Source organism: Enoplosus armatus, chromosome 9 (assembly GCF_043641665.1).
Source record: "Enoplosus armatus isolate fEnoArm2 chromosome 9, fEnoArm2.hap1, whole genome shotgun sequence".
Lineage (NCBI taxonomy): Eukaryota > Metazoa > Chordata > Actinopteri > Centrarchiformes > Enoplosidae > Enoplosus > Enoplosus armatus.
In genome coordinates, this window is record NC_092188.1 from 9,863,016 (window position 1) to 9,873,661 (window position 10,646).

General features: G+C 42.2%; 2 protein-coding genes across 2 annotated transcripts; both read right to left on the reverse strand.

The window, feature by feature from the left end:
- Positions 1-16: 16 nt before the first annotated feature.
- Positions 17-5,410, reverse strand: gapdh (glyceraldehyde-3-phosphate dehydrogenase). The gene is made up of 12 exons (XM_070911975.1): positions 5,374-5,410; positions 4,836-4,881; positions 3,178-3,277; positions 2,675-2,781; positions 2,463-2,553; positions 2,225-2,340; positions 1,865-1,946; positions 1,547-1,698; positions 1,364-1,442; positions 628-711; positions 442-539; positions 17-356 (listed from the first exon to the last, which is right to left on the reverse strand). Exons 2-12 carry the CDS (start codon positions 4,856-4,858, stop codon positions 287-289), a joined length of 1,002 nt encoding a protein of 333 aa, XP_070768076.1. The 5' UTR covers positions 4,859-4,881; positions 5,374-5,410; the 3' UTR covers positions 17-286.
- Positions 5,411-8,520: 3,110 nt separating this feature from the next.
- On the reverse strand, positions 8,521-9,144 carry nppcl (natriuretic peptide C-like). The gene is made up of 2 exons (XM_070912567.1): positions 9,046-9,144; positions 8,521-8,817 (listed from the first exon to the last, which is right to left on the reverse strand). The coding sequence occupies exons 1-2, from the start codon at positions 9,142-9,144 to the stop codon at positions 8,521-8,523; spliced, it is 396 nt and encodes a 131-aa protein (XP_070768668.1).
- Between the last annotated feature and the right edge of the window lie 1,502 nt (positions 9,145-10,646).

A 10,646-nucleotide genomic window follows, 5' to 3' on the forward strand; every position in this document is an offset into this window, starting at 1 on the left:
AATAGGAGGGCATGAATCTCACAAACAGAGGACTTTATTCCACCACTGACTGCAGCACTTCAGTACTACAGCCAAAGACTCACAACAGAACAGGGATTTCACAAATACAAAAAAGCAATTGGTCACCAATTTAAATCTTTTTCATTTGCACTCTGTGGGACCTTTCCTCAGGCATCTAACGGGGGTCATACATAATACAATGTCTTATTGTTGAATGTATAACTCTGGTATCAGGAGAATGTGGGTGATGTGGCAAAGTGCAGCGACTGTCGACTGGCTGCTTCGTTTACTCCTTGGCAGCCATGTGGGCCATCAGGTCGCAGACACGGTTGCTGTATGCGAACTCGTTGTCGTACCTGGTTAAGAAGCAAGAAACAGGAGTCAATATCAATCATTTGAAATGGATACGTGACATTAAAGTAATCCATGCTGAAGGCGCACCATGTCACCAGCTTGACAAAGTGGTCGTTGAGGGCGATGCCAGCGCCAGCATCAAATATGGAGGAGTGAGTGTCCCCGTTGAAGTCTGTGGAGACGACCTGCAGGAGAGAAACGAGAGGACACCACATTAAGAATGCTGATGGTCAAAAACAGTTTAAAAGATCAATAAGAGAAACAAACGCATACCTGGTGCTCTGTGTATCCCAGGATGCCCTTCATGGGTCCATCAGCTGCAGCCTTCACAACCTTCTTGATGTCGTCATATTTGGCCTGTTAAGAGATTTTGTTTGTATTATAGATAAAATTTAGTTATCACAAGTCTGGCGTTATTCAAAATGTCTCAGTCTACGAATTAAATGAAAAGACCAAAATCCACAATCAATCTCTTTGACTTCCCTACACTGTGTGCAACGCTCAGCCTCAAGCCTATTGGTTCCTATTGAAGACGGTGAGACAAGCATTTCATTTATAAAAAAAAAAAATTTCAAAAAGACTCAGGATAGGGAATAAGTGCAAGATGTAGGGTCATATGGTGCATAGATTGTTTGGATGTAAAGCCAAAACATGCTTTCCTTCGACAAAGAGGCAAGATAACAAAAATAATTAAACAAGCAGACAGAGGTGTGTTTAAAAAGGGGGCTGGTGGAAAGGAATATCATTTTTTAAGAAAGGCCAGGTAATTTCCTAAAAACAGCTGGTCACTGTACAACAGGAGTAAATAGTGCATTTGTTGGGGACTATTTTCAGCCGTGGATTAATACACATTTGGTTCTCCATTAGCATTTATGTCAGAAGGACGGGGTCCAAGGCATAGACTCAAACTACAGTGCCTCATTCAAATTTTACCTAGAACAACAGTAAAATTAATTTTAGTTCATAAAAAAAAAAAGACTACAAATGCTTCTGGTTTGTGGTCACTTACGGGTTTCTCCAGACGGACTGTCAGGTCAACCACGGACACGTTGGGGGTGGGGACACGGAAGGCCATGCCAGTCAGCTTGCTGCAAAACACAATATGTAATGTCACGAACTAAATTCATAATGTGAGTCCTGTTCATGCAGTAACATACTGTACTTCAATAAAGTCATGTGTTTTGGCACGGACCCGTTGAGCTCGGGGATGACCTTGCCGACAGCTTTGGCAGCACCAGTAGAAGCGGGGATAATGTTCTGGCTGGCACCGCGGCCGTCCCTCCACAGCTTGCCAGAGGGACCATCCACAGTCTTCTGGGTGGCGGTGATGGCATGAACTGTGCTCTGACAGACACGGAGAGGAAGAGAAAGGCGGATGATTAAAATATGCTTTAACCCCCCCCCCCCTCCCCAACTTTGTAATGTCATGCTGGCGTTTTGGGCTGTTTGTTAATCTGGTTTTAGCGTCTCTCTGCCAGATTGTTCCCAGGCGGAGTGTTTTAATCCTCACCATCAGGCCCTCAATGATGCCGAAGTTGTCATTGATGACCTTGGCCAGGGGGGCCAGGCAGTTGGTTGTGCAGGAAGCGTTGCTATGGAGAGGCAAAGTAACAGCATCAGTTAAGTTTGAAAGAGGATTTTCAAAATAAAAAAAAAAAAGGTTTTGGTATGACAGATACAAGTTCAATCAAAACATTTTTACACATCAGAAGCAGATGTACAATGAGTGAAACATTAACAATGCAATAGGTTAAAATAGTAAAACATTTTCCCAATATAGAAAAAAAAAAAAAACACATTTCAATTCTAACCCACTTAAAATATACAAAAACAAAACCATAACCAAACTGAGATACTTTCTGATTCTTACCTGACAACTGGGAGGGAGTTATCGTACTTCTCGTGGTTGACTCCCATGACGAACATGGGAGCGTCAGCGCTGGGTGCAGAGATGATGACTCTCTTGGCACCACCCTTCAAGTGAGTCTGCAATGTGTTTTTAAAATTGTATTTAATCTACGTCCTTTTTGGCCAATTGCACATCACATGCCATCATTTCTTTACATTATCATTTTTGCAGGAGTTTAGGATCAGGATTGAGTACGTACAGAGGCCTTCTCGATGGTGGTGAACACACCAGTGGACTCCACCACATACTGGGCACCAGCCTCACCCCATTTGATGTTTGCGGGGTCCCTCCTGGAAAAATATTTTAAAAATAGTAAATTAGCCACAATAAAATGCTTACTCTGTTCTTCCTTTTGAAATTGTAATTCAACTGAGATGCTTTCCACATTAAAAGTCTGGTTAGTGAACTCACTCGTGGAAAACAGAGATTTTATGTCCGTCGATGACCAGCTTGTCACCCTCGACCTTGACCTCACCCTTGAAGCGTCCGTGAGTGGAGTCATACTTGAACATGTAGACCTAAAAAAAAAAGAAAAAAAAGGAAATGTGAAGAAGAGATTACAGTTTTCACCAAATTATGACAGCTGACACAAGCAGAAGACATTTAAAATTAATTCATATACACACACACACGGAAAGCATGTCTGACTACAAATTACATATTTAATTTAGACTTTAGAAGATAAATTTGCTAAATGTTTGCACTCTACTCATTTGGATGGAAATGACAATGTTTAATTCATCACTTAGAATTATATTCTTGAGTGATTCTTATGTTCCACAGACTTGACTCCACAGAACTGAAAAAGCTACCAACCATCACCCAAAAGTTTACAAGCATGTGGCTGATGGCTGGTGTTGATTTTAAAACCCTTATCCTGCTGCCTTATATTTCAAGCAATCTTCTTGCCTCACCATGTACTCCAGGTCGATGAAAGGGTCATTGATGGCCACAATCTCCACCTTCTTGGAGGTGAAGGCAGCACGGGTCACCAGACGACCAATGCGGCCGAATCTGAAAAGTGAACAGTGTTGTTTCTTAGTCCGGCCTCTAGATGGCGGTACAATACCATGCATCTCTGACAGAAGGCACTGGATGATATGATCAGTCAAGTCTCAGGATCACAGTGAAATGAAGCTCCAGATGCTTCTGAGGTGGAAATAATCAATGTGAAAATCAACCATGAATATGTAAAATTGGGCTTTTGACATTCATGTCAACCTAAGCATGGCCTGCCTCACATTACTGTTGTAGCTTTTCCCCCCCTCTCCTTTGTGCAGGATACATAACTCCCCAGGAGACCTGAAACTGCAGCCGAAGAAAGGGCAGGGTTCAGGAGGAGGGGCAGGGGGAGGTGTGTGTTGCACAGCTTATGGCTATGCAGCTCTCACACTCTCCTCTCTGGGGGCTAAAGTCGAAATGAACCTTTAATGTGGTAATCCTGGTGACGGCAGAGCACTGTTTGATCAGCAGGCCGAGTTACTTTTTAACCGTGGGTCCAAAATCCTGGCACAGATACACTCTGTCCTCAGACACTGTGGGAGGAGGAGGAAGAGGGGCGGAAAGATAAAGAACAGATCCGTGAAACCCATAGGGAGACTTTAACGTCACATTATGTGTGTTCAATAACATGCAAGTTACGCAGGTCTTCTACTTGCTTCACGCAGCAGAAAAACAATCCCCTGTTGATGCCCCATGTAGAAGCCACTGCCCACATGGTTATCTGCTGAGGGGCAAAGTTCAGACCCGGGCGACTGTCCACGGGCTGGTGTATGTGCATCTGTGCATGTCCTCCGTTACAAAACATGTTTCTTCCTTAGCTGCGGCAATGGTGTCACCATTAATTACTCACAGAGAGACCGCAGTTATCCTGCTATTCAGAGCACAAGGTCAACACAGTCAACACTTTGGACTCGTTCAGTCATTCAAAGAAGGGCTAGAAATGCTGCCAACAATCAACCTAAAATGTTATTAGCTTAATCTTTTAAATGTCTATAGTAGTATAAAACTACAGACTTGCATGTTCATTTACAAATACAAAGTTTTGTTTCAGTACTTGCTGGTACTTAAGACTTTTCATAAGTGTTTCCAAAATAATTCAGCCATATCCTACAAGACAGTCTGAACATCTTCCTTTATGTTCCAGTAGCTTTGTTACATTTCCATTTAGGTACAGAGGCGCTACATCTGTATCTTCCTACCTCTCCTGTAACAAGATTTAGTTTACTTTAAATTAATGGATAGCCTATCTGAGTATATGTAGGTCAAAGTGTGCTTGTATATATGGGAATGTCTTTGCGTACATCATATCTAATTATCTTTCATTTCAGCAAACAAGCTTTAAGAAGCACAGTTGGTGCATTTTGAAAGTTGAACCAAGGCAGCCATCACAGTAAGTCGCTGTTAAATGCACCTTGTGTGCGCACAGATGAGGTGTTGTGTGGCATTGTAGTAGTGTGGAGTTGGGGGTGCAGAGAGTTCAGACTGGCCTGTTGCTTGTCTAGTTGTGCCAATTAAAAAAAAGGGATTTGGTTAACTCAAGTTAGAGGAGTGGGTGAAAATGAGCTCTTACCCATTGATACCAACTTTCACCATTTTGCCTGGGTTGTTCAAGTCCTCTGGAGGGAGAAATGAGAGGAGAAGGTAGGAAGAGGAGGAATAATGCTACCTGTTAAATATTGATCAAACATTTACGATGCCATATATTAGCTTTCACTTGATGACAGTTTGTCAGATGTCTGTGTATTGAGATTAGAGTGTATATTAACATGCAAAGGTCTTCCACTGATAAGCCATCTGTGACCACAGTCCAAGTAAACTTCAATGTAAATCTGCAGAACTTTCCCTGCAAGTGCAGAACTTTCCCTGCAAGTACAGAACCTGCTGAATGTGTGCACTGAAAAGCAGCAAGAATTACATTTAAAAACAGGACTATAAAGCAAAGTAAATTTCTTGGAACTTTATGCCCACATTTACTTTAAAATGAGGTTCAATCAAGCCCACACAGATTGTCCCCAGGTGATCTAAATCAACGCAGCCTGTTGCTGAGGCCCTGCAGGTTCCTGTCCCTCTCTGACTGAAAGCATTTAATCATAGAAGAAGATATTTACCGTTTGTGAGATGCCTCTGTCTGTCTTGCGACTCCGGGTGTGAGTGGGGAAGAGCAAAGTTGAGCTGTGTGTTTTTATGATTAACCAGAGTTTAAAGCCACACCCCCCTCATTGGTCACTGCTCCTTGCCCCGCCCCCCTCTGAATGTCAAGGTCGTCAGCCTGCAAAGAGACATGCGAGCTGGCTGCTGCAACTTAACTTCATATGAGTTAAATAGCTTCAAAGCTTCTCTCTAATCAGCCCGTTAGGAAGACCTAAAGCTCTGAGGTATCGTGTTTAGATTTACATTATTTCAGCCTTTCAAGCCTTTTATGTGTTTCTACTCTCCTCGTCTGTAAGAGGCCTGGATACAGATAGTCCTCAGATAGTGGACTGAAAAAAGAGAGGGGTCCCTCGTTGACCTTCTCAGTAAACACAGACACACAGAGGATCAAATCTCTGTCGTCCTTACAGTGACATTTAATGTCCAAAGACCACGACCCTTCACTTTCAGACTCTCTGTAGCTATGGAAAGCCAACCTTCTTCCTCTGCCTCTCATCTCCTCAGCAGAATGAACTCGACATGAACAAATGATCATTACGCATGTGCAGAGGAGGCATCTTCGGTCCATTTACTTATTCAAATTGTTCCAGGTTATTTAACTCTGACTAATGAATGCTAAAAGAACATTTCACTTATAGACAGTTTCCTTGTCTGTATAAATGTGCTGGTCTTGGCAATGCTGCTACTGCCTTCACTTTTGTTCATTGTACATAGATGACAAGAACCTTTTATTGAGTTTCTTTTGACTCTCTTGTGTTGGCATTTGAAAAGAAAGCACTCCAAGAGGATAATATGAAATGTTAAATCAGAATAATGAGTGTCAGTTTAAACCAGAAGACATTTCAAGTTGAGTCCTGCTGTAAATCTCCCCCTGGCTTCATGCTGGGACTCACCAGCGGGCAGTCCTGACAGTGAATTGAAATCTTACCCATGGCATGGCATCTTGTCACCACAGCAGACTATGAAGGAAGCCATACATTACACATCTAACTGGAAGAAAAGATGACATTCAGAAATGTGTATTTTCCACCTCAGCAAATCAGAAGGCTAGCACCAAAACTGGACATTGTCTGTGTGTTTTACGGCTGCGGCCCAGCGGTCCAGGCATAGCTGAACTACCACAACCCTGAGTGCATGCCAGTCTTGGCCTCTGCTCTGCAGCTTAAGGTCAAAGAGGGGAAGTAAAGGTCAGGCTAAGATTAGACGCCGGCTGGCTAGTCAACACTTGGCACGTTATACTCTCAGTACTGTAAATGCTGCCTCACAGATCACATGTTCTTTTTATATTACGACGGCCAAACTCTACTCACTGTAGGGAGGAAAGTGAGCAGCCACGAAATATAATATGAGGGGGAATTATTATTTTGGTTCAGTGGTCGAGTCACTGTGAAATTCAAGCCAAGAAATCTGTATTTTAAAAAAGGGAAACAAAGCAACTCATATTATTTATCTGTTTTTTTGTATTTTATTCATATCAGAAAACAACAAAACGCATGGATTGCTTTTTGGTGATCGATGCCCAATTATGTCTGCATACAAAAGGGGCCTTCAGCAAGATTTATACAACTTGTATCCTGTATCAGAGTCCAGTACAGAGTCCAGAGGGCAGCTCTGTGTGATAACAAGTAGAGAAACAGAATTAGACTCAGACTGCCATCTAGTGTCATGGTAGAAAACTGTATCTAACATATCTTTCTTTTTTCAATCTGCGAAATTCAACCCAAATACCAGAATTAACACAAAACAATACATGGACCATATACATATAATGAAACATTTTTCATAGATATATATTATTGACAACATCTTTGTTGTCAATAATATATGAACATCTCTATTCTGTCACAATGTCTCCCAAGTGGAAAAACTCACCACCGTGTCATTGTTGGTCTCACATTCTTATTCATTTGTAACAGCAACTAAACTCCCTCCTGAACTGTTTCTGTTTATATTTCACAACAGTTAACAGATCCACCTGCTGACATACCTGGAACGAAGATTAGATTAAAGATCGCCTCCAGACATGTATTAAAAACATACATACAAATAGTCTGCTCGGAACAATAAAGTGCGTCTGATATGAGAAACATACTTTTGAGTGGATGGAGGAGCTTTAAGAATTAGAGTTGTTCTTTGTTCCACATGGACCTTTGAGAATTGCCTGAAAAGAAAATGTTCACCTTGTTCTCAAACTGGGCGCACAGCTTTTACTGCTAATATGACCATTACATATGCAACCGCATCATATTTATGAATACATATTTTCTAAATATCAGTTGGGATATTATATGAGATTATCTGACAAAGACAAACCACTTACAGTGTTTGGGAACTCAAAATCAGTTTTGGACGTAGCAGAGGGTCTTCATACATACATGTTATTAGGATTGGCCAGCGGCACTCCTGAATGGGGAAGAACCGGAACTTCCCTCTTCTCCATTTAGATTTAGACTTAATAAAGCATCAATAGTTTAAAAAAAAAAAATCTGTCAGCAGAATTTGAAGCTCCACTCTGAAGGACAAATTGAGATGACGCGTGTCAACAAACTGGGATTTATGTGTTGCCACACACACACACACACACACACACACAGAGAGAGAGAGAGGGCAAGAACAGAGCAGAGCAAATGTCAAATCCATTTATTCATGCAAATCATAAGTAATCATAGAAACAAAAACAGCAGGAATTACAGGTGCCACCATTTTTGGATATCCACGTCCTTTACACACCATCCTCTGGCCACAACATAAAACACTAAACTAAACACTTTTACATTTACTGCACGTGGACAAAGCCAGAAATACATTAAGTGTTTACTTAAAAAAACAAGCCCAACATTCAAAGATGATCATTTGATGTAAACATAGCTCACATGTTCTAATATTCAGTTTAATGGAATACACTACAGCTGCAGTGAAGCGTCTGATCTAAGGTACCTACGCTGGATGAAACCACATTAGCAATGCTGCAAGTTTACACCGTACTACATGTAGTCTACACGCATGTAAACACCCTTCACTGCACGTCAACGCTTTGCATGTGTGTGTTTTCCCCCCCTTTTTATAACCTCAGAAGGATGTCAGGAGTCTTTATTTTCTCTCTACTAACAGCCCAGTCCGCTCATGGACCCGATCCGATCCAGTTTCAGCCCAAAGCATCCTCGGTTCCAGCCCCTTCTTGACCGGTCCGGCTCTGCGCGCTTCTGATTGGCCAGAGCCCCCTTCAGCAGGCGCAGCCAGGGGGTCTCAGCCTGTGTTTGCCCGTCAGCCCATTTAGGGTACTCGGCCGCTTTGACCCCCGAGGAGAAGGTGGACTGCTCCTCTGGTTGGCTGTTCAACAGGTTCTCCAGGTCGTCAAGGGTCAAAAGGTCATTGTAGCGTTCCAGAAACTGCTCCATAAACTACAGGAGGGGAAAAAGATCAAATTTAATTGTCAGGGAGTGTACGAGGGAGACTAATTCAATCAGTGATACATTTCATTACTCTCTCCTCTTCTTCTTTCCTGCTCTCCCTCCCATCCTTCTGCACTATTCTCTTACATGCTTCATCCACTCTGAATCTTCCTCAATCCACTCTTTTCCTCCTTTTCTATCCTTCCCCTCCCCTCCTCCTCCTCCCTCCCTTTGTACCTGCGCAGCATCAGGAGAAGGGTGCAGAGCGCGAGCCTCTGAGATCTCCAGGGGTGTCAGGAGGAGCAGAGTGGCACAAAGCAGCACGGGACACAGCATGGCAGCAGAGATGACGGACAGGAAAAACTGGAGCAGGAGGACTGAAAATACACTGCAAAGAGCCAAACAGAGAAAATCATGAGGAGAAACTAAAATCAGTAAAATACATGTATATAAAATAATAGCTTGAAAACTCTTAGTGGTTTTAATGGTCAAATGTTTTTGCAGACACTCTAACCAAGCCTCATTTGGTGTCTTCAGGATTTTAAAATAATTATTCTTGTTTTTATTTATTTGTATATTTAACCATACAGATAAACAATGTTACATACAAATAAACATTGTAACAGATATAACGTATATAGGGCATCTAGTCAAAGCTCATTTGGAGCCCTTTGAGTGAAAACAGAATCAGGATACATTTAATATAGATTATAATTATTATATAAAAGTTTTCCGGATTATTTCAAGAGGATTTTTGAAATTTTCTGCTGCATTAAATAGACCTCAATTTAAGGGTCAGTTAGTGTTTCAAAAAGTACTAATTAGGTGGTATGGCTTACAAAATGTCATCATTTTTATGGTAACCTGTTAAGAATAATGAAAGAAAAGAGCTTTTTAAAATTAAACTTTAACACAAAAATGTTATTTTCTTACTGTGTAATTACACCTAAGGTTGCGGTCAGGTTTCAATGCAGCATGAATTGTGACATTTTCTACTACATTTGTAGTTTTTGCTTTACACAAAAACAGATTGTATGCAGCTATAATGGGATTCTCTTTGGGAAGTAACTGCTGCAATGGATAAAATAAAAAGTATAAAAACTTTCAACATGAATATCTAACCATTTAAAAGAGAAATATAAGCGTGCTCACCTGTTTGTTGTCTCTCAGAGGTCTGGGTGTCTTCTGCTTCTCACAGACTCTTCTCCATCTCTCTCGTTCTCGGTCTCTCACTTGTTGGCACCTGCTGGGAGCATCACTCTCTCACTCGGCTGACTCCTCCTTCTCTCACTGTGATGGAATTGAAAAGGGATGATTTTCTTCCTCTTGCGTCTGTCCTCTTGGCAGAAGCTGAATGTTGGGGCATCAGCTGGGATGCTGCAGAGGTTTTGTAGAGCCAGAGACGACCCCCACCGCCTGCCCGCCCCCGCCAACCCACCCCATCTTCCTCCTCCTCCTCATCTCCTTTTCTTTGGAGTGATGTCATAGCCTTGGAGAGAGTGATTGTCATTGCCAAGGTGACTGTGTACTGTGCAATTTGTAAGCCACACTGATGCCACTGTACTGCACAATGCAAGGTCAGAGGGCAACTCAGGTGATACCCCGAAGAAGTGAACCCGCTGCAAAGACTCACGTGTTTCATGTCACGACTCAATCTGAATTATGCATTTCCCATGTGGTAACAATGCTCCTCATGCATGTTAGCCTCCCTCTCTCCCCTTTGTCTCTGTGGTCTTTCCCAGCATGCACTGACCTCCCCTCTCTGTTGGGTAAGTTACAGTCTGTCAGTGCCATCTGCTCCCTGTACCCCCTGCCGCCAAATTACAACACTAGCAGGA

Bases quoted from the DNA above. Each gene is read 5' to 3' on its own strand.
- gapdh (XM_070911975.1), bottom strand. From the start codon at position 4,858: ATGGTGAAAGTTGGTATCAATGG. The intron at 2,782-3,177 runs GTGAGGCAAGAA...TTTTTTTTTTAG, and splicing joins TCATCGACCTGGAGTACATG to GTCTACATGTTCAAGTATGA. The intron at 1,443-1,546 runs GTCCGTGCCAAA...TGTGTTTTGCAG, and splicing joins GTCATCCCCGAGCTCAACGG to CAAGCTGACTGGCATGGCCT.
- nppcl (XM_070912567.1), bottom strand. From the start codon at position 9,144: ATGCTGTGTCCCGTGCTGCTTTGTGCCACTCTGCTCCTCCTGACACCC. The intron at 8,818-9,045 runs GTACAAAGGGAG...CCCCTCCTGTAG, and splicing joins CTTCTCCTGATGCTGCGCAG to TTTATGGAGCAGTTTCTGGA.